Here is a 26,717-nt window from a genome sequence, read left to right on the forward strand (position 1 = left end):
TTTCTCCCCTCCTCCGCCCGGCGCGGCCCCGGGGCGAGGCGGGGGGAGGCCCTGAGGGGCCGCCGCCGCCCGCCCCTCGCCCGCCCCTTTCCCCGCCTCCTCCGCGCCGCGGCGGCCGCCACACGCCGGCAGCCTCCGGCCGGGCTGGGAAGGGCGAGGGGCTCCCTCCTGCCTCGCCGCCTCCCCCGGCCCGCCGAGGCCATGGCCGCCATCCAGAACCTGCAGCTGTGGTGCAAGCAGCAGTGCGAGGGCTACCGCGATGTCAGCATCACCAACATGACCACCTCCTTCCGCGACGGCCTCGCCTTCTGCGCCATCCTCCACCGCCACCGCCCCGACCTCATGTGAGTACCCTCGCCGGGCGTCGAGGACGGGACCCTCCCTCCAGGCTTGCGGGACCCTTGACCGCCGGGCTATGCTCAGGCCCGCCATTGAGCTGCGGGCCATGGGCCATCTGTCCACCACGGGCCATCTGTCCACCGCGGGCCCTTGCCATCCCCACAGACACAGCCCCAGCAGAAGTCCCAGCTCCTCCTTGGAGATGCTGCGGGCGGGCAGCCAGCGCCAGGAGCTCTTCTAGCACCCACGCCGAGAACCTCCATGCAAAGAGCTCCCTTCTTGCTGCCTACATGTTGTCTTCCCCCCTGCCCATATTTTCCCTTTTTCCCCCCTTTCTGTGGCTGAAGTATAAATATTTTAAACGCGTCCTTTCCATTGCAAGACAAGTTCAGGCACCAATTTCTGGGGAAGCGTTTCCTTCTTTGCTGTTTGTGTTTGCTTAGGCTGGGCTTTCCTCGCTCAGCTGCTTACGAGTCAGGAGGCGAGGGCTATTTAAACACCGTACAATGGAAAGGCAGGGCCCAGCAGCCGCTGGATTCCTGCACATCACTCGTTTTTCCCATCCAGAGCTCTGCCTGTGGGATGCAAAGTGTTTTTCAGCCCTTGGTGGTGCCCAGTGCTGGTGCCCTGTGGGTGTTGACCTCTCCCTGCCCAAATGCTAATGTCTGGGAAGGTGACTGTCCAAAGGGAGATGTAGATTCTGCTTCCTAGTTCGTTTCGTTGTCACTTCTGGGCTTGTTGGACTTTGCGGTAGGGGCGTTGAGGGGGGAGGTCAAGGCAAGGGAGCAGCGCAGAGATTGCCTGGGAGTGTTGATTTACGCGTTAGGTCTTTCCCAGCCAGATGCGTGCAGCTGGTGTAGGACCAGGTTGGGTGCTCTATACTGCAGTTTTCCTCCTGGTCCTTGAATTCTGCCTTTTTCCTCATGCTCTCAGGGCAGCCTGCGGCTTGACTTTGTGTGCAGAGGTCTCTCTTACAGGTGTCTTCCTTCTGGTGGAAGCCCAAGGAGAAGATCTCCTCTTGCTCTCTCTCCTCTGTTGTTGTGAAGCTTGGAAGAGGCAGGAGCAGGCTTGGGCAGCGGGAGGTTGGTGCAGGAGCTTCAGGCACGCTTCCTCTGTCGTCCCCAGTGCTTGGGCAGTCACCATGGTGTTGCTGCGTATGCCTTCCTGACATGCTGTCATGTCCACGTGGCTCCAGATATTTCCTTTCCTTCCTTTGATTCACAGTCCCAAAGATACAAAATACCAGGGCAGAAAGGTTGATGTGACCAGGAGGTGCTCGCAGAGGGACCGTGACTGCTTCCTGGCCGACTCTGCGCCTGGCCCATCTGGAGCATGGCTGTAAACAGGGGCTCTGACTTGAGAGCTGGAATAATCCTGTTGACCAGTTGAGTGGGTTGTTTATAATCCTTGAATTGTGCATCGAGGGTTGTGGATAGACATGTCTTAAATAAGCACTCCTGCACTGAAGAGGGAGTATGTTCCTTGTGGCGTCTCTCTGTTCCCATTCATTTTCTTTTACGATGGAAACTCTGCCTCACTTTATTCAGGACCTTACAGAAGCTCCTTCTGACTTTGACCCGCTCAGCAAAGACTGCCTGAAGGTTAAAGGAAGAGAAGCTTTTATCGGTGACCTCCCTCATCAGTGTCAGTGGTGTAATGCAGGAAAGCACCAGGTGTATCCTTGGCTGGGCAAAGTCCCACTGAAAGGAAGTTACACTTTCAAGTGGCTGGTGGCCAGCGCTGCCGGGTGTCATGTGCCGGATCCTGGGGCCGAATACTTGTGCAAATTCTCTGTGAATCTGTAAAAGCTTCTCTGAGTGCTGGCGGCGCAGGAGCCACCGGCAGAGAAGTGTGGCTGGGCGCACGTGTGGCTGTGACTCCTGCGTCCCAGGGGCTTGAAGTGGTTTATCCTGAGCTCCTCCCCTTGCTTCCAGCAAAGATCCTAGTTGAAGATTAAAAGCATCATACTGAAAAATAAACCTAGAAAAGGATAATTGGTGTTTGGAGCGCTCAGTGTGTTTGCGGCAGCTCTGCTGTATAAATGGCTTGCAGAACATGATTCAGTCACGGCATCAGAGTTTTGCAATAGTGTGTTTTCCGTCTTGGTTTACACAAATGACATTCTTGGGCTGAGGAGTGCAGGGGATTTCTCCTTGCTGGAGCCTGAGAAATTCCTGGGAAAACTTCAAGCAATTACAAAACATGGTCATAATCACGGGCTTCTCTTGTGGGGTACGTGGGTCGGAGGGCAGGCTGGTGTGCGTGTCTCCCCCCTTCCTGTTTTCTTGCTGGAAAACATATGGAAAATATGATAACTTCTCTCAGACTTGGCTGATGTTGGTGCGTATGTTATTGGTGAACAGGGCAGGCTGTGTAAAATTAGAAATGCATTTCCCACTCACTTCCCACTCACTTCCCACTCACCCAAGGATGCTCTGGGGGAGCGGAGGCGCATGCTGAATTACCATGGAAATTGATTTCTCTTTTGTCCCAGCTGCAGAGTGCTTCATAGCCAGCCCCGGCCAGGCAGGCAAGCGGTGTTGGGCAGGTCCCAGCCCATTTTCTGGGATGGTTGTGGAGCCCCGAGGCTCCTCTCATCGGAGGGCTGTGGTGGGAGGCTGAGGTCTGCGGCTGCCGCGTGTGATGGCCATGACTGCGCAAGCTTCGGCCACAGTTTTAGTGGCCTTGGCTTGATAAGTGAGTTAGAAGAAGCAGGGGAGCCATGCACACTCGCTCAGCTATTAATGCCAGATGTCGAGGAAAGGTTTTGATTAAGCGCCTTCTCTTCGTCCGGGATCTTGCTCTTTCCCAGACTGTGAACTGGTGTTTAGGACGGCGTTCTGGGAATTGGCTGGTTGTGAAATCCCCTTGGCAGCTGAGCAGCAGCCGGCACCCGTTCCTCCAGCAGCATTTCCTGGGCCGCTATCAGCTCCGCGGGGCAGGATGAGGCCGACAGTCACCCGTACGGATGGTGGGGGGGAAAGGGGGTGCCCTGGCCATGCTAAGAGGATGAGCACATGGGGGACATCTTCCACCTGCGATTCCCAGCCCTGTCCTCCTCTCCCTCTAGAAAGAGCACAGCTGAAAGGTCCTGTTCCCAGCAGAGCGTGCGGGATTTGAACCCTCTGTTCAAGGACTGTGAGCAGGCAAAGGGTGCCTCACTCTTTTTTCAGTCATCCTTTTGACTGTGCATATTTTATTGTCTCTAGAGAAAACAGTACAACAGTACCGAGAGGCAGAAGCCTTTGGGGGACCATCATGGCTCTGGGATTTTTTTTTTTCTCAGTCTACTCCAAGGTAAAGTTTCCAACGGAGTTAGTGCTTGTGGGAGAAGAGATTCCTCCTTGGGAAGCCCCTGTGCTTGCGAAGGACTGTGGCGTGCTCTGCGAGAGCTGGGTCTGTGCAGCTGGAGCCGTGGGTGGCCACAGAGATTTGTGGGCACGAGAAATGCTCAGCCACTTTTGCTAAGAGGAGGATTTTTGGGGGGAGCTAAGAACTTCACTTCTGTTCCTCCACTCTGATTTTTTTTCCAACGCCGGAGGCCCTCTCTTGCGTCAGATTTATGTTTCTCACCTCTTCCAATTAATTCAGTTGCCTGTGTTTTCTCTGTGGAGAACTCCTACTTCTGCATTTGTATTAGCTTTGCTTTCTTAGGATTACATTGGTCCAGGGAGCTTTGATGTTCCGAGATAGGAGATGCACCAGCAAGATCAATCTGCAAAAGAAATACTATATGTAAGCCGTTCACCTGACTAGCCAGGGAAGGGGTGATGCTGAGAGGGAAGGAAGCTCTTGAAATGACCAAGTAACCTGGTTATTTGCGCTCTCCTTCGGGGAACAGGAGAGGGTTTCAGACATTCACCATCAGAGATTCAGATTTTTATGTCTCTGTTACATGCCACGCGGCGTGAAGCTGCACACACACTACCATAGCAAACAGCATTCAGCGTTAAAGCGAAAGGCTCTGACCAACAATAAATAGGTAACTCCAGTATGTTATGTCTTCGGTGTTAGCACGACCGAGGAAGCTGGAGCTCCTCTTTGCTCTTGCAGGTGTTTTCCTGGGTTCAGGATGTCCCTGCTACAGAGGCTTTATTTGGGAGCAGAACCAGGAGTCAGGCAGAGAGCTGAAATCACCTCCTTCAGCTGGCTCTTAAAAAAAAAAAACAGCTGATTTTCTTGCCTGACACAAAACAGGATGATTGTAGCTATTGTTTCACTGAAACTTTTTTGACTTGTGATTATTTTTGTTGCTCTTTTTAATCCATTGTCTCGAGGAAGGGAAATCTCTGGGCAGGAGCACGGCTTGAAGAAAAACCTCTGCAAGTCCCTTTGATTTTGTGCAGGAAAGAGTATATGATTTAGAGGTGGGATGTGCCTTGCCTTTATGTGCTTCTCTGGGGAGTTTGACCTCCGGGTCTTATCTGTCGTTCATTCTCTCCTTATCCCACGTAGCAATGCCAGATGTGGGAAGCAGGGAGGAGGCATAGGCCGGGGCGCGATGGACAAACCTGTTTGCAGGCGCCTCTCTTATTTATAACGTAATGCTCCGCTTGCTGTACCAAGCAGATAAAGGACCTGGCTTGCTCCTTGCTGTTACAAGTCATGGAAAAAGTTCCCCTGCCGCGATGCAGATCATGTGTTTGTCTCATGAATAGGTCGCTGCCAGCCGGCTTTGCCCTGGCTTTCGCACGGTTATCCTGGCTCCTCTCAGAGGTGAGGGACTGGCTAACAAGGGTAGGTCCGCATCGGTTATGAAGGTGCTACCTACGAAAACGCAAAGTTGGTGCTGTAGCCTTTTCTGTTTATCAGCGAGAATTTCCTCTCTGGTATCAGCCTTTCGCTTAGCTCTGTGCCAGCAGGTACAAGGATTGTAAAGAACTGGGTTATCAGAAAGGAATTGACCCTGCCTGCGTGCCTGGGCAGAAGGAAGCGGCGTCGGAGAGCAGGGCTGCCAGCCAACAGTGGGTTTTGTATTCCCAATTTAGCAAGTGACAGTCAGTTTAAAACAAAGCTGACGGTGGCTGTTTCCTAAGCGAGGGACATGCTCTGCTGTGGGTGAGAAAGTACGCTGTGTTGTGGCTATACTTCCAAAAACTCATTTTCCCTGTGCTTTCTTACCTGTTCTGCCAGGTCCCAGTTTCTGAGTTCCCAGCACAGTGTGGAGAGAGGTGGCACCTGGGTTGGACCAGACAGGGGAGAGCAAATCTGGGGAGAGGGGAGGAGGGAGGTGATGTCCAGGGACAGCAGAAGGGAAGAAGGATTGTTGACTTTGGCTTGTATCTGCAAACAGTAATTGCCTCTTCCTTTTCTAGTTATTGGTTATGATTACAAATCAAAGGTGACAGCCCTAGGGAAAGGAGAATAAGATTTTTTTGGTGTTATCAGCCGCAGTATTGTGTTGTGAGCAGAGGTATTTCCCGGGCAGATTCCTGGTGCTGGTTTTGTGGAGCCCTGCCAGAGGAGAAAGGAGGATTTGAAACCAGAACTTGTGTGCTGGTGGAACCAGCAGCTTCTGAGATCAGAGGATACGGGTGCGTCGGAGAAGCATGCAATATATGCAGCATCTGAGGGATCCACACCTCCTTGGAGCTGAGGTCTCTCTGTGCGGAGACAACTTGCAAGACAGGAGAAGAGCATGGATGTGACTGTTTGGAAAGTAATTCCAGGGAGAAGAGTGTTGCAAATCTGGCTGGCAGGCATCGGTGTATCTTTTTGAGCTGGGAGAGGAGCAAGGCTTTTTTTTGTGGGGGGGTGTGTGTCAGAAAACAAAACACCCCATGAGTTAGAGGTTGCTCCTGTCTCTCTCAGCAAAGCCCCTGAATCTGCATGGGATGTTTTGGCACCAGCACATCCTGTCCATGGGAGGCTGCAGGAGTCAGCCCTGCAAGCGGAGATGTGCCAAAAATGTGTTGTGCTGCCTGTGGGCAGATGGCTGTGCCTGCTGGGTCTCCTGCGCGCCTCTGTCCTGGGAGGTACAGCAGGTCTGGGACTGTCTCGGATGGGATCTGCCACACTGCTCCTTCCGGAGCATCTCTGAGAAGGCAGGGTGGGAGGAGGTGCTTTGTCCCCCGAAGCAGTGAGGCTCAGGGAGGTTCAAGAAGCTGGAAGTGAAGCAGCTTGCACTACATCACCAACTTGAGATTTTTCTCTTCTTTCTGTATTTCAGAAACTTCAACTCCCTCAGTAAAGAAAATGTGTATGAGAACAACAAGTTGGTAAGTGACTTCTAATGTTTTATTTTTGGCCTAGTCTATGACCTGGCGCTTTGCTTATGGGGTTTAGCAACAGAAACCCTGCAGTGTGCTGCGTGTGCTGAGTGTCCTTTGCCTTATTCTGCATGTGTCCAGCCTTCTGATTTGAATGGCAATGTCCAGGCTTGCTGGCTGCTTGAAAACACCCTCAGACTGCTCACATTTCACTGGCTGCACGGTGATGCCTGTGTCCGGTGTGTCCTGTGGCAGCAGGAGCTTGGGCAGAGATGCTGGAGGTCAAGACAGGGACATGGAGATATTGAGTACATGATGCTCCTGAGGGATGGTGCAGGAGCTGGGTGGTAGATGATGCGAGAGGGGAAGCATGGGGAGTCTCTCCCCATTTCTGCTCGTTTCCAGTGCAGGGAATGAAGACTGCTGGAAGGTGGAGACAATCTAAAACCTCATCCTGCCTGGACACTTCGCTCCAGGGTGGGATTTGAGTTTCTCTTGTTCTCTCTATGAAGAAAGTAGAAGTTGGGCAGGCCAATCCCTTCCTGCACTGGATTCAAGTATGGGCTTAGTGCTCCAAGGAAGGATTTTTTTCTCCCTCTCCCCCTCGCAAAGAGGGAGGCAGCAGATTAAAGTGCTTCTTTTTCCCTTGGCATCGCTCCACACAGCTTTGTGGCTGCTTGGCAGGAGCTCGGGATGTGAACGAACCACGGCAGCTTACTCTTGTCTGGACTGGAGGAATGACATCCTCTGACGCAGTGAGCCATCTGCGGTGGTCCTTGCCTCCGGGAGAGCTAAACTTAGCCCCCCATGCTCCTAAGCTTCTGCTCCCCTTTGGCCCCGGCCATGTTCAGAGTGCCTGTGACGGACCCCCCGCTCCCCAGGCTGGGGCTGCAGTATGTGAGCAGTTATTCACACTCTCTGGGGTTCAGCCCTGCGTGTTCCTCTTCTCTAGGTGAGATTCAGACCAAGCGGTTTTGCACTTGAGGTTTGGTGTTTGGCAGGCATCAGGGACTCTTCGCTGTGGACGGTCATCCCGGCCAGAGTGCTGTGAAGCCCTGAGTGTTGCTGCTTCCCCAGCCGGGCTGATGGTGTCTGCTCTCCCAGGGCGGCTTTGCTTGTCCCTGGGAAATGAGCTGTACCAGCCGCCTCCACTGCTTTTATTAATGAAAAGCTTCTTTGTGCCTCTCATAAATAGAGTTGCTCCCCTCCTTTGTCACAGCCTGTGTTCCCCCCCCTTTCCTCCCTCCATTTCTTAGTTTCTTTTATGTCCTCTGTTTTGCTTTCCCGTCCTTATTCCACCTGCTGTAGGGTGACTTGTCTGTGTTGCCCTTTCACTGCTGGTATCCTGCTGCCTTGGCTCTGCTGTGGGTGGGGTTGACCTCTCCATCTCCCCGTGGGCTCCTGTGCTGGCCTGCCCCTCGGGCTGCTCTCCATCCTAGCTCCTACACGGTCTTCCTCTAGCTGCCTTCGGGATATGAGTAGGCCTGATTTCTCCCAGTGCTGTTCCTCAGCTATCGTTCAGATCCTCCTCGATGCCTTACAATTCAATAGCTTCTTTTCAGGAGCTGTAGTATTCAACTAAAAAAATCTTGTCCGGGCTGCAATTTGCTATATAAGGTCTTCTGCTGAGGAAGAATGTGCCACTTCTCAAGTGCCAAAAAACCTCAACCCCAAACCCTAGGAAAATTTCAGTTGGTGGCATTTTTTTGATAAAGATTTCAAAAATATATAAAGAGAATGGTTTCTAGAGGCCTTGGATCCAGTTCTTTCAGTGCTAATGGATGGTGGCATGGTGTAGCAGATACAGCGGTGGCCTGCGTCAGAAGAAAGCTGTTCCTGGCCAGCTCAGATGGTCTCGAGCGTATCACTTTGCCTCCTCTATGCAGAATGGGAGCAGTGACACTTACCTCCCTCTTAAAGCACTTGGAGCTGCACTGATGAAAAATGTTATGCAGAAATAACGTATTGCTTCTTAAAAGGCCAGCCCAGGCAGGCCTTTAAGGAGGAGAAGGGATAGAGGAGAAGGGCAACTGGGCCATGTTAGGTGGTGATCTCATTGGACCTCCAGGCAAGAGCAATTCCCAGGAACACGAGGATGCTGTAGGCACAGGGAACACTACATCCTAATGCTGCTCTCTGCATTGCTCACCAACCCAGTTGTGTGCATAGAGCACCCTCCTCTTTGTGGTCCAGGCAACCCCTCGCGCTTGTTCTGTGCCTGTTGCGCTGGTCTCGCCTGTGGCACCATCTGGCAGGAGGTGGCATGGCCTGCGTCCCCCGCTAGACTGCACACCGGGAATGTCCGGCAAGAAAATTCCACTGGTCAGACCAGTTGTGCAGCCAGTGCGATGGGGAACACTCCACAGAATATATTAAGTACCAAGTTACAAGACAGGCGAGCGCCAGGCTGGGCTGGCAGCCGGGATGACGCAGCCGGAGGTAACTGGCTGAAAGTGTGCTTAATGTCAGCTCAGTTGCGTTTTTACTGGGATATCCAATGGAAAAAAATGGTAATTATCTTGCTAAAAAATAATGGCTGTTTGTTTCTTTTAAGAGGGAATAGTTGGCTTGTACACCAACACTGCTGTGTGTCTGTGCCAGAGGTCAGATGCGGAGGGTTTTAACACGTTCAAGTCTTTCTTTAACCCTTTCATTGTGGGGTTCAGCAGTAGCCTTCCTTGTGTCTCCATTCCTGCAAGTGCTCTTTTCCTTTGCTGTGTTGGCATTTCAAAGGGGATGCTCCAAAGGGCGAGGGAAAGGATTTTTTCCTGTAAGCCAGGAAGGAAGAAGGCTGGAGAAAGTCCCTAGTAAAAGCCCTGAGTTGAGCAAGGGCAAAGTTGCTCTATGGATACTGCATATTTTTTTGTCCTCTAGTAAAGGCTCTTGTTCAGAGGCAAAACAAAACAGCTTTTCCTTCCTTTAACTGACTTCGATCCTGCAGTTTGAAAGCAGAGAGGACCACAAAGAAGAGTATTTGCCCCAAATACACGTTAGGGAGCATGGAAATGGTTAAGCTGGAAGGGAGGTAGGTATCAGGAATTCTGCATTATTCCTCTCTTCCCCCTCTCTAGTCTGGGAGAGAGAGCTCCCTCCTGCAGCCTGAGATTTCCCCCTTTTCAGATGGGGAAGAGCAGGCAGTATGCAGGAAGCGTTAACATTTGCACAGCACTTGGAGGTAGAAAGCTGCCTGCAAACACCTACCGGCGCACCGTTAATTGGGGAGCGCTCCAGGTTGGGCTGGAAGCCTGGAAACGAGTTTGCCAGCCTGGACTGATGCATCCCCTTCTGCCAGGCCTTGCTCTCCGCAGCTGTGCATATCCAGATAGAGTCAGGCTGGAGGAAGAGATGGGGAAGCCCAGGTGAGTTCCCGTGCAGTGAGCTACGGCCAGCTTGCCAGGCCAGATTTTTGGCTCCCTGCCTGAATTTCTCAACGCCGTGGCTGGAAGCCATGACTCCGTTGGTTCCTGTAACGGCCGTACGATGTAGGAGTTAAACTGGTGCAGCTGTTCCCCAGTAGAGTTATTATTTGAGTGGGGCTGTTTGCAGTGAAGTTTCTTACTTCTGATGAGAAGCAGCTCTGCAGCCTGGGCTGGACAAGACCCCTGTTTATTTATTTTTTTTCCTTCCTTCTCTAGGCATTTCGAGTGGCGGAGGAGGAGCTGGGGATCCCAGCCTTGCTGGATGCAGAGGATATGGTTGCGCTGAGGGTACCAGACAGGCTGAGCATCCTCACCTATGTTTCCCAGTATTATAACTACTTCCATGGACGGTCTCCTAGTAAGTACCATATTCCCTGCAGGGGTGGGAACGATCGGGACTCAATTTTGTGCTTTCCCTTGCCCCCTAACAAGCTTAGAAAAGCAAAATAGACTGCACAGAGGCCTTTTGGTACCAGATCTATTTTAATGGAGCATCTGAACTGTTTACACCCTGGCCTACAGTATCACCAGTGTTTTTGTAAAGGCACAGGGCCATGCCTTGTCTTGAAAACCAGTGCCTTAAAATTTAGTACACAATCTAAAATTTCCTATGGTTCAGCCAGACAGGAGCACTCTCTGTGCTTTGTGGTCCTCACCGCAGTTTTCCTTTCTCGAGCACCTCTGTCCCTGCTCCAGTCCTTGCCACGCCAGAGGGCTGGTGAGAACACGGAGTCTAACAAGGCTGAGCTTGTCTGTGAGGCTGTGCCAGTGTAAGAGCACCCGTGGTAGGGCTTGCACAGCATAGCAGTACTGATAGAAGGAAGTAGGAGAATATGACCCCCTTAACTGACATAATTGCGATAGCAATTCTTTCAAACATAAAACAGGCCACAGAGCTGCCAAGGCATTATATTCACGTACTGGAGAGTTTATCTGGGCTCACAGGAGCATTATTGTAGACTTGGTTTATATTTGGCTTTAAGCTCGTACAAAATGAAATAATACGATAAACCAATTTCACAGGTTCCTCCAGAGGAAACTTTAGAAAGTGGGACATGAATGACTTAACTAGTTAAGGTGAATCTAGATGGAGAAGACAGATATGAATTGAAAATGTCCTACATCTTGAAAAGAAAGCACAATTCACTCTGAGAGCTGCCTTTAATGTCTAAACTCTTCCCCCTTCTCCACCTCTTTACGCATTTAAGCATGCTTTTTTCTCTCCCTCCACAACCTCTTCCCTCCCCCCTCTTCATTTTTTGTTTCTTGTTTTAAAACCCTGCTGATTGGAGTCAAACAAATTCCATCGTGTTTGTGCCAAGTGGTGGGAATCTGGGTCAGTTTGGGGTCTTTACCCCCCTCCCCCCAGCATCTTGCCTACCCCGTCATCAAGCACAGCACATTTTTATACTCTCTAGTGTCCCACAAAACGCTCTGGTTGCATTCCTGTTGCTGGGGTGAATGTGCATGTCTGAAAATGAGCCCAGCCAAGAATGTGCCCTCTGACACCAAGCGGACTCCCAATACCATAGTCGTGCCCTTCGAACGGGCTCCAGCAGGACCATGAAATAAGCAGGACGCAGAAGGCCAGAGAGGGCGAGCGGCCAAGATTTTATTGAGGTCAGGCGTTTACGGAAGAGCAGAGCCGAAGCCACCCATCTTTGTGCTGGGCTTTGAGAACTCGATAAATGGCGCAAGTGGGAAGCGAGGGGGCAACCCGAGCCTAAACCGTTTGCTGCGTCAGCTGTAACCAGTCCACCGGTCGCTGCGGTAAAAGAGTGTGTTTAAGAGGGTGTTTATTTGGATACTTAGCTTTATTGAGAGAAAACTGCTGGGAACTGAGCTTCCTGTCTGCTCCCTACACCCTGCCCAGGCTCCCTCTGTATTTACCAAGAAGGGTATAATCTCTTTTCAGATGGGTGGTCATTTAATTTGTTGCTCTTAAAGTGAAGATGTGGCTCAAATATCCCACAAGGAACACAGAGACATTCAGAATAGGAAGTTGCGCAAAAATAACATGCCCGTGAGACAGATGGGGGGTCTTGTCTGTAAAAACTGTGCAGGAAGCCTTATTTCCCAGGGAAGCCTCCTGCACTTCTCATTCCTTGCTTGATTGGAGTGTGTTTAGGATTCTCTTTTCTCCGCTTGTTGTGAATTTAGAGGGTTTCTCTTTCATCTGGAAAGAAAAGGATTGGGCATTTGCAGGCTTCTTGAGGCTGTTGGTTTCTGCATCATCACCACCATGGCACCTCCAAGTCTCTGTTGTAGAATTACGCATTTTTAGTGGTCATTTCTGCATCTGACAAGCCTGTTTGCTCCATGAGAGTCCCCAGCTGGGATGTGGGGTGGACACCCACAGCAGTGAAGGTCCAGGGTGTGTAGGAAGTCTGGAGCACGGCAACTTGAATGAAGCAAACCCTTCGTGCTTTAGTTCCTTAGCTGTAACACCTGACAGCAGTGCCTGTTTCAGCAGTGATCAGTTCTAGCCAAACTGTGGGCCAGGTACAAACCTCAGGTCTTGTTCACTGACTGACGAGGTTTTGTATTTTTCCATTTTTTTCATTCCCCTCCATGGAAGTCCCTGAGATGAAAAAAAAATCAGCAGTTTCAGCTACCAGATGATTCCAGCGTATGTTGGTAAAATTCACTTGGCACCTCTTGCCCCTCACGTCACTACAGAACAGCTTGTGAAGGAAGCCTGTGTCCCCTTGGATGCTTTGCATGTTATCTACCAGGCACCTCCGGATCTTCTTATATTGTAAATGACTCCTGAGCTCATGGGCTTTCCTTATGTGACCTTAAAATCTTCCCTTCTTCCTTTCTTCCAGTTGGAGGCATGGCTGGAATCAAGCGTCCTTCCTCTGAACCTCAGGAGCAGCCTCTTGGGAAGAAAGCTGTTTCAGAGCCTCCTAAGCCAGTGCCACCAAAACTGCCTCCTGCCCACCCACCTGCCAGAGCTAAGCCAAAAGAAGCCTCCCCAGTCACCACGGTAAGAAATGTGTTTTGGGGTGTTCTTTCAACCTTAAATCTGTTCAGTGAGCTAGAGGGTATTTTGCCAGTTCAAGGCTCCTAGTGGTAAGGACATAGTCTCTAAATTTTCTGCTCACTATGGAGGACTTAATCCCAACGTCTGGTTACTGCACAGATTCAGGTGGGAGTCACTGGAAAGCCGTCAGTCAGATGGGATTTATCTAGTGGTGAACGGGACATGGCTGTGCTGTTCCTAGATCTTGGGGATGGAGATTTTTAACAGAAGGTATTATTTTTGCTAGAAAACATTGATTAAATTCTTGGAAACAGTTTCAAAGCAGAGTAGAGACAAAAACGGGGTGGAAGAAAGGAAGCTCCTCTCTCAAAAGGGTAAGGACCTTTCCCAGCTAATTCAAATCGGAGACCTTTGCACTTTAGTTTCCCACAGATGGACAAAACCCCCTGGTCCTCTGGCTTTGTGGTCCCCCTTACTCTATCCTCCCGAGGGCTGTTCCACTTCTCATGAACACGGGGTTACTGGGAGCAGGGATTTTCTGGATATCACTTCTGTGTCCCAGCCAACTGGCTGTGCGTGTCAAACTCTCGCCTGCCTGGGAGACTCAGAGCTGTACGCGGGGCCACAGTGCTGCCTGCTCACCCACTGTGTTTCCCCACAGAAAGGGGTCCTGGCGGAGAGCGGGAACATTCCAAGCAGCAGCTGTGGGATCTGCGGGAACCACGTGCACCTGGTGCAGCGCTACTTGGTGGATGGGAAGCTCTATCACAGGAACTGCTTCAGGTACAGCTCTTCAAAACGGGGGCGCAGGCCTGTGAGTTGCAGAGGGGCAGCCTGGTTCCCTTGGGACTGGAGGGAGGGTGATGTGAGGCACTCAAGGTGATGGAGGACGTTTTTGTCTGAGTGGAGGCAACCTGGGCCTGCTCTTGACCCGTGCGTAGGGGAAACTCTTTGCGCAGGTCTGTTTTCACCCACGCCTTTCCTACTTCAGGCCATGCTATCAGCAGCTCCCGTTTTGGTGCCTGAGGAATGTGCACACAGGGTCTGCTCACTGCCAGTGTGGTACCTTCACCCTCCCTGTGCTGACAGTGGAATTGTGCCTGCACTCTCAGCTGCGTGTCAATGGCCTCCCAGTGCTCTGGAGGATGTTTTCTGAGACCTTCTTATCCACAGGTGCAGGCAGTGTTGGAACGTGCTTCTTCCTGGAAGCTACAAAGCTGGGCCTGAGCCCGGTACGTTCATCTGTACCAGCCACCAGCAGCCAGACAATGTCCAGATCTCTGGTCTCCGCAGTTCGGGGAGCAAACCGGAGTGCACCCCAGCCCCTACCACTGCCAGGGCATTCCAGAAAACAGCAGAACCCAAGAAACTGGAGCAGGTGTTGAAGAAACCCAGCCAGGAAGGCCTTGCTAATTCAACCAAGCCATCTGTTTCATCTTCTGGAAGTTCTGGCTTCAAAAGTGTAAATACTCCGTGGTCCTCTTCACCCGTAAATAAACCAAATGACTGCAAAGGTACCCCGTTGGGAAATAAAACAGATCACCATGAAGGTACCCCCTCAGGGCCTCTTTGGACAACCTCCACAACAAAAACACAGCAAGCCCGAGAAAATTTTTTTCGGTCGTTGGAGTCTTCCACCAATAAAACCTCTGATGCTAAAAAACAAGTCCCTTCTTCTCATGGCCCTGGTAAAACTCCCTTTGCCAGAAGCACTACTGAGGTCAGTCCAGTGAATGCTGAGAAGGATCAGGCACGTAACCACATTATACAGGCTCTGGCTGGATCAAACACCTCTCCAAACAGGCCAGGAGGACCCACTTCCACTAGCTCCTCAGTATCCAGCAGGTAACTGCTATTTCTTTCCCTCTTTACTCCCAAGATAATCCTTGGGATAACTTGGAGAACCCCCTGCATCTTTCTTCCCTTTTTCCTGACTGCTTTTGTGGATGAGATTTAAAGACATGTAGAGGGACTCATCCAAGTCTTTGGAACAGAGGCCAATAAAAACGTCTGTCCTTTCAAAAAGGCTCACTAGGTTGTTCTTTTTTGCAGTGGCAGGTTTTCTCCCAGCAGTCCTCAGTGGCAGAGTCCAGCTCCAAAAGCACAGTCCAGCAAACCAGGGTACACAGCACTGAAACAGGAGAAGATCACAGACCCTCTGCCCAAGAGCCAGGCTGCCAGCAAACCTGTTGACTCTGTGAACAAGCCAGAGTCGAAAGGCATCAAAGGTGAGCATGACGGATTCACATGAAGCTCTGCCTGGACACAGCATGCCAACTTTATGCTTTTCTCTTGGACCAGTACACTGCATGTGTCAGTGACTCAAACACTTTCTGTCTGTACCACCACTTAAGGGTTTTCTGCATTCTGGGGCTCAACACACCTCCATTTGTCCCTGTGTAACTGCTCTCTTCAAGCATGGCGAGTTTTTCTTCTCTGAGGATCTCTGGGTATTTGAAGTTGTACTAGCTGTCATCAAACGTTGGGATCGTGGGAGATTTCAGAGGCTTAGGCAGACTTTTCCAGACCTTGCCAGAACTTCAGGATGATTTTTGTGATTGCAGCTGGGGCTCACCCAGCCTCCTTGCCTGTTTTGAACCGAGCTACCACCACAATGACTGACCAGTGGGCTGAGGGATGATGTTCTGGGGGTACCCAGTATCTCAACCACTTCCAGATGGCCTGTCTTTTTTGGGGGCCGGAATTAGTATCTGTCTGCAGTTTGCTGTGAGCTTGTGGGTTTTTTCTCTCCCACACTTCCTGCCCCATCCTTTGGTCTCTGAGGTCTGAGCTGGTTGTGTTACGTTGCTGTTGAACATGCCCGTTCATTTACACACAGTGGCTGTGTTTCTGTAGCTGCATAAGGTTTAAAGCGTTAGATCCAAAAGGGTTAAAATGCCACCAAGGTTATTTGCTATCTATTGTATGTGAATTTGTCTGTGTTAAACTTGTTGAACTGGTGCTGGTTTGCTGCAATAACGTCACAGTATCTACCCCAGTGCGTGGCTTATCTCCTAAGATCCTCCTGAGACACAGATCTCGCTTGTTTCTTTTTATAGGATCTGATGTTATCTTGGTATGTCCCTTCCTTTAGGAAGCAAGAACGTTGGTGAAGACAAGTCTGAGAGCCCAGCAGAGTGGAGATCTCTGTTGAAGCCTGTGGCCAACAAGTGAGTGTCTTGGAGCTGGTGGGTCTCTGTGACAAGTGAATGGGGATGTTCGTGTCTGCAGCTGCATTTGTTGCTGCAGGTCTGCGTACACGTAGGAGGGAAGAGCTCCTGTGTTTTAATGCTTCTGTGTTTGACAATTTGATGGAAAAGGCAAAGGCTTTCATCTCTGGGGAGGGAAAACATATTTCAAATTGTGGGACTCTTGATTAGAAAAGTGTGACTATCCCAGATCCAGCCCCGGATGTCCAGAACTCTTCCTGTGGACCATTCTGCAAGAAGAATGGTTTCCTACCTTTGTCTTTCTTCTTTGCAGAGACCAAGGTGGCTCTAAGAAACCTACTGATAACTCCCAGGTGGGAACAGGGAGCCCAGCACACAAGGAGACAAAGCCAAGTCCGTTAGTTGTCCCATCAGCAAAGCAGGACTCCGGTATGAAGGATATAAGCTTTGCCTCCATTCTGCTAGTCAGGCAAGGGACAGGCATTAGTGCTGCAAGGCACACGTTGAGGAACACGTTGGTGGAGATTGTGTCTTGCTTTCAGGGATTCTTGCTTTCTGCACCTGCTTTGGCCCTGTGGTGCCTTTATTTGGAGAGCCATCCTTCCCCCAGGAGAGGGACTCGGTCTTCACAGGGTGCCCTTCTTCTGCAAGACAGCTAGCAAGATTTTGCTTACCCTCTCTTGCATAAATGTGAAATTGTGAGAAATCTTGGTGATGGTTCCCAACCTTTTATTCTTTTCCTCTGCCCTTCTCTTGTACTCTGGCTTTGTAATCGGTGGTTTTTCCCCTGTTTCCTTTGGGCTTGTGCCCCTTGCTATCATCAAGAGAGGAGAACTAGGACTAGAAATGGAAGAGGCTAGGGATGAGTGCCAGAGATGCTGGGCAATAAAGGGATTTTTATGAGATGAAGGTTGAAATTTCTTACCCAAAACCTGTCTGTGCTTCTTAATCCAGCTTCATCTGGTGGATTCATGAAGAAGAGGTTGATCCCCAGCTCAGATCTTATCAGGAGCTGTCAGAATTCAAAGCAAGGCTGGGAAGACTCTGGGAGCTCTGCGAAGAAGGAGGAAGAGGGCGACCAGTTGAAGAAAAGCACTACCACATGTAAGGTGTCTTCTGCCTGCTAAAAGGCACTCTCTCCTCTGCACTGTCAGGGGACAGACTGAGTGGTCAATATGGGAGATGTGTCCCTGAGTTTTCTGTGGCTAAGCCTGTGGCTGTTGTCATTGGGGAAAAATCTGTGTCATTAATTTTAATTAGCCAGCTTGGCCTAAGCAGGAACCAGCTGGACCAGAGAATTTGGTGGGAAGGGAATAAATTAAAATAGGGATTTTTCAGGGTCGCTGCCCTGTCATTCTTTAGACTCAAAGCTATGAAGAGGACCATCTCCTAATTCGAAGGGAATTGGGATCTAGTTGATGTCTCTCTTCCTCTCTAGTTGAGTGGCTTTGGGAAATGAAAGGAATGCAGAGAACTGTCAGCCAGAGACTCCAGCTGGCAGGACACGCAGTAGCAGCAGCCAAGGCTGCTGCTTCTTGTACTTTCAAAAGATGTTCTGACCAGTTTGTCCCTACCCTTAATCCAGTTTGTTCCTGTATGTTCAACCACAGCTTTACTGTGTACCTCTCCTCCTACACCCAGTTGTCCTTTCTCCTACATATCCCACTACAATGCGAATCATAGACTGATAGAATCATGTCGGTTGGAAAAGACCTTTAAGGTCATTGAGTCCAACCATAAACCTGGCACTGCCAAGTCCACCACTAACCCATGTCCCTCAGCACCATGTCTACACAACTTTAAATACCTCTAGGGATGGTGACTCAAACACTTCCCTGGGCAGCTTGTTCCAATGCTCGATAACCCTTTTGGTGAAGAAATTTTTCCTAATATCCAATACAAGCCTCTCCTGGTGCGACTTGAGGCTGTTTCGTCTTGTCCTGTTGCTTTTTCCTTGGGAGAAAAGACCAACACCCACCTCGCTACACCCTCTTTTCAGGGAGCTGTAGAGAGTGATAAGGTCTCCCCTCATCCTTCTTTTCTCCAGGCTAGACCACCCCAGTTCTCTCAGCTGCTCCTCACAAGACTTGTACTCCAGACCCCTCACAAGCTTCATTGCCCTTCTCTGGACTCACTCCAGCACCTCATTGTCTTTCTTGTCATGAGGGGCCCAAAACTCAACATAGTATTCGAGGTGCAGCCTCACCAGTGCCGAGTACAAGGGGATCATCACTTCCCTAGTCCTGCTGGCCACACTGTTTCTGATACAGGGCAGGATGCTGTTGGCCTTCTTGGCCACCTGGGCACACTGTGCTGGCTCATATTCAGCCACCTGTCGACCAACAACCCCCGGGTCCTTTTCCACAGGGCAGCTTTCCAGCCACTCTGCCCCAAGCCTGTAGCACTGTTATGACCCAAATGCAGGACCCGACACTTGGCCTTGTTGAACCTCAAATCATTGGCCTCGGCCCATTGATCCAGCCTGTCCACATCCCTCTGCAGAGCCTTCCTACCCTCAAGCAGATCAACACTCCCGCCCAGCGTGGTGTCATCTGCAAACATACTGAGGATGCACTTGATCCCCTCATCCAGTTTGTTGACAACGATATTAAACAGAACTGGCCCTGATACTGAGCCCTGGGGAACCCCACTTGTGACCGGCCACCAACTGGATTTAACTCCATTCACCACAACTCTCTGGGCCTGGCCTTACAGCCAGTTTTTTTTAGCCAGCGAAGTGTACGCCATTCCAAGCCATGAGCAACCAGTTTCTCCAGGAGAATGCTGTGGGAAACGGTGTCAAAGGCTTTACTAAAGTCTAGGTAGACAACATCCACAGTCTTTCTCTTGTCCACTAAGCGGGTCATCTTATCACAGAAGGAGATCAGATAAGTCCAGCAGGACCTGCTTTTCATAAACCCATGCTGATCGGGCCTGATCGCCTGGTTGTCCTGTAGGTGCTGCATGATGGCACTCAAGATGATGTGCTCCATGACCTTCCCAGGCACCGAGGCCAGACTGACAGGCCTGTAATTCCTCAGATCCTCCTTCCGGCCCTTGTTGTAGATGGGCATCACATTTACTATCTTCCAGTCAACTGGGACCTCCCCGCTTAGCCAGGACTGCTGAGAAATGATGGAAACTGGCGTGGTGAGCACCTCCGCCAGCTCAGTACCTTTGGATGGATCCGTCCAGCCCCATGGATGTGTGTGTCTCAGTGGTGTAGTAGGTCACTAACCATTTCCCCTTGGGTTATGGGGGCTTCGTTCTGCTCCCCATCCCTGTCATCCAAGTGAGGGGGCTGGGTACCCAGAGAACAATCGGTCTTACTGTTAAAAACTGAAACAAAGAAGGCATTAGGTACCTCAGCCTTTTCCTCATCCTTTGTCACTGTGTTTCCCCCTGCCCTCTGATAAAGGATGGAGATTTTCCTTAGTCCTCCTTTTGTTGCTAATGTATTTATAGAAATATTTTTCATTGTCTTTTATGGCTGTAGCCAGATTAAGTTCTTGTTGGGCTAGAAACTTTCTGGAACTAACCTGATATTTGCTGCTGTCCTCTTTGCATGACTTGTTTGTTCTCCCCTTTCCTTACCCCACCTGGCACTGTCTTACGTGTCTGGACTAGAATGTCCTCACAGCAGGGCTCAGCCCTGACCCTGATGTTTGTCTCGGAGCAAGCAGGATGGGTCTCAATGGCTCGGTGGCCTCATGCTGTAGTAGTTGTTAGCTGGTTTCAGCATTGTCCTCAGCCTGCGCCTCTGACAGCTACGAAGCATCCAACCTCCAATTGCATTGTCTATTTTAAAGACTGACATAATTTTCCCAAAACTTTCCATCTCCCTTTTCCTCAGACTCAGCCACAAGGTTCAGCATTACATCTTTCCCAGGAAGTGTGCTGTTAAGATAAGGGAGGCTGGTTTTATATCCGTCTTTCTAAAGTTTAATGATTGCCGTTGGGGAGTGCCCGCTGCGGGAAACTTTCCCAGCAGTCTGTCCCCGTTTTCCACATCTGTGCAAGTCTGCCATCTGAAAGGCTGTTCTCTCGGCGCTGTCGCTTGGCAGCCTGTGGGTTAAGGAGAGACTTGTTGCTCCTCTGTATAGGTCTTTACCTCAGCACTCAGAGAGCTACTGTGAAGAGTCAGCTACTGTTCCTGCCCTTAGTGCTCCATGTGTTGCATGGGGCAATATGGATGGTGAGCATTTCTGTAGGTCGTTAGTTTTCTTTGGTATAAGTAGTGTTTTCTGTTGAGAAAGGAGGCTCTGACTGTACTACTTCCAGTTTGCAGGCAAGCAGCCCAACCCATCTTGTGTCTGGCAAGACAGAACTTGAGGCTATCAGGGGATATCGCACCCTGAGCTGGTCAGGAAAGCATCGTTTTACTAGCTGTTCCCCTCCAGTGACCTTGGCCTCCTCACGATCAGTGGTGCAGCTTTCTGCCTTGGTTGGAGAAGCTGCAGAGATCAGCCAGAAGGGGCCTGGAGGTGCAGGGCTGAGGTGGGAGAGGGAGGTGTTGCTTGGACGGCAGCAGCAGGCTGCCCATGGCAGGCCAGGTCCTTCTTGGAGGAACCTTTGAGAGACGTGCGAGTCGCAGGTGGCGTACAGGCCAACAGAGCAGCATCCAGAGGGAATGGTAACCTGATGGAGGCCAGCGGTGCAGGGACAACACAGCCGCTTGCCACATCCAGCATCTTCTCCTTTTGCACTCTTCCTGGGAAACGCAATAGAGCAGGGACTGGGTGACTGGAGAGCTGTCCTTGAGCTCTGCCTCCAGTCAGCACCAATTGCCAGAGACTCTCAGGGGGCTCCCCTAGTCTGTCCCGTCTTTCTCCTTGTGTGTGCTGAGCCTGCACCGCTGCTGCCTCCTTTACAGCCCTGCTCTTTTGATACTAGAGTTTTCCTTCCTATCACATCATCCACGTACGCCTCTGTTCTCTCTCTGTGGTAATTATCCAGCCCGGCCCCTCGGGTATCCGAATACCTCACACTCTTCTGTAGTTATCCTTGCAGCACAGTTGGGCAGAGGAAGCTGAGGCACAGTGGAACAAACACACGTTGCTTAAGGATTGATTTTTAATAGGTGTCCAGGGCTTAAATAACGCTGTGTAGTGGGGCTTAAGGGACTTCTCACCTAGGAAGTGTTTTGTGGAAGGAATTGAACCTTGGTTTCCTGAGGCTTATGCTGAGGTCCCCTAGACCATCTTTTGTTCATCAGTATTTACTGATGCTTCTTTGTACAAGAGCACTTGGAGGGGCATTTTGAAGTATATCTTGGTGTTTCCTGTGACAGTAGCCCAATATTTCTGTTCTATCCTTTGGAAGCTTAATAAGGGGTGGCTTTTGCCACAATAGGTGTCTTTGAGTTTTAACAAGCTAATAAATGAACATGGAAGTCAATATTCTCATGTGCAAGCTCCCATGTCACACCTGAGTTAGGTGACTGCCTGTGCCCTGCAGACACATCTCTCCCCTCAGTCAGGCATGCCGATACACGCCTGTCGTCATTGCTCTCTGTTGGGTGGCAGGGACCTGTTGTGCTCTCTGGTGGTGTAGGCACTGTCCCACACCACAAAAATATTTAAAGTTTATTGTGTTGATTTTGTTTTTTTTTTCTCCCTTCTAGTTAAACCCTCTGTTCCGGAAAGCATCCAGAGCCCCGAAGCAGTGTCCCCAACCAAGGTATGGCTGGAAACCTGGTGTAAAGGAGCAGGCTGGGGTTGCTGGGTGTGCTACTGGAGTGCTTGCCCAGAAATATCTCAGTTTGTCTTATTGGGAGGGTTTATTTGACTCCCTGGGAAAAGGGTGAAAGGCTGTGGGGCAGAGAGAAGGTGGAGAGACTGCGGTTATCTCCATGCAGGGGGATGATAGAGGCTGGATTAAGGCAGTGACAAAGAAAATTCTGGTAGACATAGCCTTCCCCAACAAAGGAGGAGGAATGTCTGTGGATTAATGAGTGTGGGTAGATGTTATCACTAAGCCGATGTATCAGTGCTGTAACACTGCAGTGGCCGCTGCTCTGTTGGGAGCAGCCAGCTCTGCATCTCTGCTGCCTTGGCCCTTCCAGAACATGGTTCTGCAGTTGGGCTCCTCATGTCACTTCCCATCTCCATTAGGGCTGTGACCTCAGCAGGCAGTCTGAGGGCACTAAAGCTGTATTTGTTCCTAATTGTGTTTTCCTAGCTGCACCCAGACTACCTCTCCGAGGAGGAAATCCAGGAGAAGGTGCGTGACATCGAGAAGCAGCTGTTTGAGCTGGAATTGAAAGGAGTGGATCTGGAGAAGCAGCTGCGTGGTTGCGAGGGAGGTAAAGAAGACCATGGGCCAGCTATGTTATGGTGGGAAGGTGTCAGGCTCATGTCCTACCCCTGGGCATTATTGGCTCCATTTCTAGGAGCTCATGCTGCATGTGAGACACCAGGTTGCCAAAGGTACCTGGTATAGCAAGATAAAGCCCTGGGAATTTTGAACCCTCTCTGGCTATTTCCTAACATATTGTTTGAGCAAGGTCTTGTGTTTATTTGGCTGAAGATCAGGGAGTTTGGGGAGTGGAAAGCTGCTATTGATCTGGCTTTTGGATCCAAAGCCAGCCTGGCCGTCGTGGCTGGCTCCAATTTGGCAGGGCTCAGTGAGTTCATTCAGAATGGCAGAGTTGGGCCGGCCACAAGGAAGATGAGTTGGGTACCCTGTGGTAGGGTATCTGTGAGCATCTTCCTTCGACCTGCAGGGAGTGATCTGCACCCTTTCCCTTGTACCCAGGGGTACCAAAGATGAGCTGTTTTCATGTGAGGTTGCCTGTGGCTCATATAAGTTAACCTAGGCTCTCCCTCAAGTGGTTGTGTGTTTAAGCCAGGGAGACTGAACCGATGCAGCTTCTGAAGGGGTCTTGCCCTTTGTCTCCTTTGCAGACGAGTCTGAGGATGCCCTCATGGTGGATTGGTTCAAACTGATCCATGAGAAACAGCTGCTGCTCAGACAGGAATCAGAGCTGATGTATAAGTAAGTACAACCAGAAATTCACCCTTCTGCTTATGCACTTCACCTGTGAGCGGTAAGCAGGGAAGGACAGGGAATGTGGCAGCCCAAAAAATAACATGCCAATTGGTAGGATGAGGGAGGGCTTGAGGACGTCTCTGGGAGAACTGCCAGTATCCTGAGGTATTAGCTGATGGGCCTTTGAGCACTGATGGGCACCCAGGGTCTGTGATGAGTTTGTGGGGAGGGAAACCTTACAAATGTGATGGAGGAAGATTGCCCTTGACTCGCCAGCACCCATGTGGTCAGCAGTGTAGAGAAGAGGCTTTAGCACAACATGAGAAGTGTCCATCCCTGGGGCAGGGAGAGGCAGTAACTCATCACTTCTGTGGTTCCTTCCAGGATGAAGCAGCAGAAACTGGAGGAGCAGCAGTGGAACATTGAGACGGAGCTGCGACATCTCATGAGCAAGCCAGGTAAGGACCAGCTGCGCTGAGAGTCCTACTGGCCCCTGGCTGTGTGGAGCCCTCCGCTCTGCGTGCCAGCCCTGGGATGTCCTTCAGAGCTGAATGACACTGCCAGGGATTGCAGTTTCACTGCAGGGTGTCTCCCGACTGTGCTGTCGAGCTGTCAGGTGCAGACACCCTGAAGCATCCAACCCACCTGTGCTTTCTGAGGGGATGTAAGATGTGCCCCTGAGCATGAGGATGATAAAATTTGGGTCTGTGAGAGGGACTTGCTGCAGCAGGGTGGAGGCAGCAGCCACAGCGGGGAGGTACTTACCTATAGCTGTGAGATGGGCTTCTCTTGTCTTGTGCAGAGGAACTGAAGACACACAGGGAGAAGGAGCGAGAGAAGGAGCTGCTGGACTCGTACCTAAACACGGTCAATGATCGGAATAGTATCGTGGAGTGCCTGGATGAGGACAGACTCAGGTGAGGGCCTTCAGATGGTGGGAGATGAGCCAACACTGGGGATGATTTCCTCTGCTGCCCAGGCTGTAGGGGTGGATGAATGGCTGTAATCCAGACTTCTGCTCCATGAGAGGTGGGTGGTGACCTGTCACCAACCATCTTGTCCTAAATGCTGCTGCCGTTGCTTCCTTGGCAGCTGTTAGAAACTGAGATCAGGACCGCAGCCATGTTCAGTGCTCTGTCAAGCTAATGCTGCTGTGAGGACAAGGGCTGTGAAAATGTATAAGGCTGGGAAAGAGAGGGAGAGGCTGGAGCTGGGGAGGATGGAGGCAGCATGGGAGCTGCAGGAGGACTCTGGGAACATGAAGCCAGGAATGTTTGTCTGCTGCAGCAGCTGAAAGAACAACTGTAGCCGAGAGGTGGATCCTGCCCCAAGTTCAAAGGAAGACTGCTGTGTCAAGTAGCTGGATTTGTGCCTCCTGTTGCTGAGAGCAGCCTCCGTTTCTTGACCTCGGGGTACAGACTCCAGCTTGAGGATTCTAGTAATGCTCAGGCTTTTGGCTCTGGCCTTGCCCAGGCCCAAGGAGACAGCAGTGTGTTTGTCCCTGACTGCAGTGAGCACCTCTGCAGCACCCCAGGCTGCTGATGTCTTAACCTTTATTCATCTCCTCGGGTGTGGTGGTGTTTCACCACTCAGTGAGTTCAGATGATTCATAGGCCAGCTGGGGCAGCGGCCTCCCTGCCGCAGTGCTGGACTGCCACGGTCTGGAAGTCCCCGCACAGAGCCTTGATTTCAAGGAAACCAGATGCAATTTGCTCATGTCTGGGACTCCTCTAACTGGTTGGGTTTTTTCCTGCACTCTTCTTAGGGTGTGCTGTGGAGGTTGGTCATTTTGACAATGGGAACAACAGTAGTCTTTGCAGGGTTTTTCATGTCTACCACCTTGTCATGAAACGTGGCAGTTTTCTAATGCCATGCTGTTCCATTACAGAGAGCAAGAGGAGGACCAGATGTTGGCAGACATGATCCAGAGGTTGGGTAAGGGCCCTTTCTACTCTTACGGAGCAGCACTGGGTGGCACTGGGGCTGTGGGTCTCAACCTGCTCTGTGTCTGCTCCCTCTCCTGCAGATGGATCTCTCGAGAGCCAGGAGACAGACAAGAAGAAGAACAAGTTCCGCTTGTCCAAAATATGGAAGCAGAAAAATAAGAGTAAAGCTCCAGAGTGATGTTCCTTTGCCCAACGGCCCAGAGAGGGTCATCAAAGGGATGTTCATTCCTCACTGCTGCTTTTCTGGAGTCATGCAGGACTGTGATGAGGCTTCTCTGCTCCCTGACATGCAGCCTGCAGGTTTGCGGACCAAATGGACGGTTTGAATCCCCTCTGGCCCTGGTGTGGGGCCCAAGGATGCCTTTCCCAGAAGATGGACTTTTGAGATTGTTTTTCTTCTTTGGACCTAGCTCAGAGCTGGCTTCAGCCTCTTCGGCAGCTCAGGAGGACAGAGCTCAATTTGCCCATCCACTGCTTGGGTGATTACCATCCTGAATGCAGGAGCATGGCACTGCGTGTCACCCCACAGTGCCCCACTCATGTCAGCCAGGGCTGCACCAAGGACGCTGTGCCGGTCTGCGAAAGAGCCTTTCTCCCTCCCTTCCTCCCCCCCTGCGTGCGCTGTGGCTCTTTGGCCAGGATCAGACACAGAGAGGGAGGTGCTATGGGGCAAGAGCAATTGAGGGTCTCCCCCTTATTATGCCAGTGCAAACTGGAGCTGCAGGCCCCAGCCAAGGGGAGGCAGGGAGCAGAACCACCTCTGTATCTATGGGGTGGGATGTCCTAGACCCAGAGAGGTTTCAGCAATAGTGCTCTGTTTCCAGACCTCCTTTTGGGAGGTGCTGTAGGCTGGTTTCTCAAAGCCATGAGAGGTTGCTTACTGCTTCATTCCCTCTGTGGGGGAGATTTGTAGCTTCCTTCTCTCTCTGACTGCACAGTGAAGCAGGGTTTTCATTGCCCATCCTGCCGAAGACAAACAGAAGTCTTCTTTTTAACAACCTGGTGCTAACTGGGAGCAGAAGGGAATTAATGGGTTTGCCTCACCCACTAGTCTTCCGTGTGGAACCAGCATTTCATCTCCTGAGGCTTTGTCCCTGGACAGCCAGCGCCCTCAAGGGGTGCTGTGGTTCACCTTGGTGGGACCAGGAGAGTTTGAGCAGGTCCTGGGCTGTTGGCAGTGGGTCTTTCCACTCTTCCCTCAGTCCACAGTGACTGGAGCCAGACCCCTGCACTGTGTGGCAGCATCCTCTCTTCCCACTCAACTTGGGGAGCAAGGATGAAGATGGGCAGGGAAAGATCGGAATAATTCATGTCTCTAACTCTGGTATGCGTGGGGTTCCCTGCCCTTCCCTTCTTCCTCCTCCAAGCCAGGTACGTTGGGGTTTCTTGGGTCCTGCTCTCCAGCAGGACCTGGAATTTTGCAGGGAGGAGGTTCGCTGCCCGCTGTGCCCGCTGGCAAAGTGGAGGCGATGCATCCCTTACCCACGAGGTGGCAGTGGGACTCTCTGTCCCAGGCAGCCCGCCCCGGGCACCGCAGGGGTGTGCTGGGTGAGGTACCAAGTGCCCGAGGGGGTTCCTGGTGCCCACAGTGTGTGCCATGTGTAGACATGTGGTGGGTCACCCTGTACCTGCATATGCTTTTGTCCAATAAAGAGTTG

The 26,717-nt window shown here is 51.2% G+C and overlaps 1 protein-coding gene across 2 annotated transcripts; it reads left to right on the plus strand.

Moving 5' to 3' along the window:
- MICALL2 (MICAL like 2) lies at window positions 1-26,717 on the plus strand. 2 transcript variants are annotated; one of them, XM_063344773.1, is made up of 17 exons: window positions 1-344; window positions 6,509-6,557; window positions 10,184-10,325; window positions 12,796-12,956; window positions 13,615-13,736; window positions 14,127-14,798; window positions 15,006-15,181; window positions 16,048-16,123; window positions 16,437-16,552; window positions 17,078-17,227; window positions 21,747-21,802; window positions 22,304-22,427; window positions 23,029-23,119; window positions 23,498-23,571; window positions 23,916-24,030; window positions 25,002-25,048; window positions 25,140-26,717. In XM_063344773.1, exons 1-17 carry the CDS (start codon window positions 202-204, stop codon window positions 25,235-25,237), a joined length of 2,412 nt encoding a protein of 803 aa, XP_063200843.1. In that variant the 5' UTR covers window positions 1-201; the 3' UTR covers window positions 25,238-26,717. The 2 variants fall into 2 exon arrangements, with proteins under 2 accessions (XP_063200843.1, XP_063200844.1); XM_063344774.1 differs by lacking the exon at window positions 1-344 and adding an exon at window positions 5,974-5,998.

Source organism: Chroicocephalus ridibundus, chromosome 8 (genome assembly GCF_963924245.1).
Source record: "Chroicocephalus ridibundus chromosome 8, bChrRid1.1, whole genome shotgun sequence".
NCBI lineage: Eukaryota > Metazoa > Chordata > Aves > Charadriiformes > Laridae > Chroicocephalus > Chroicocephalus ridibundus.

Excerpts from the sequence above, each read along its gene's own strand:
- MICALL2 (XM_063344773.1), top strand. The coding sequence starts at position 202 with ATGGCCGCCATCCAGAACCTGCAGCTGTGGTGCAAGCAGCAGTGCGAG. Across the intron at positions 15,182-16,047 it reads AGAGTCGAAAGGCATCAAAG|GAAGCAAGAACGTTGGTGAA; the intron begins GTGAGCATGACG and ends CCCTTCCTTTAG. Across the intron at positions 21,803-22,303 it reads AAGCAGTGTCCCCAACCAAG|CTGCACCCAGACTACCTCTC; the intron begins GTATGGCTGGAA and ends GTGTTTTCCTAG.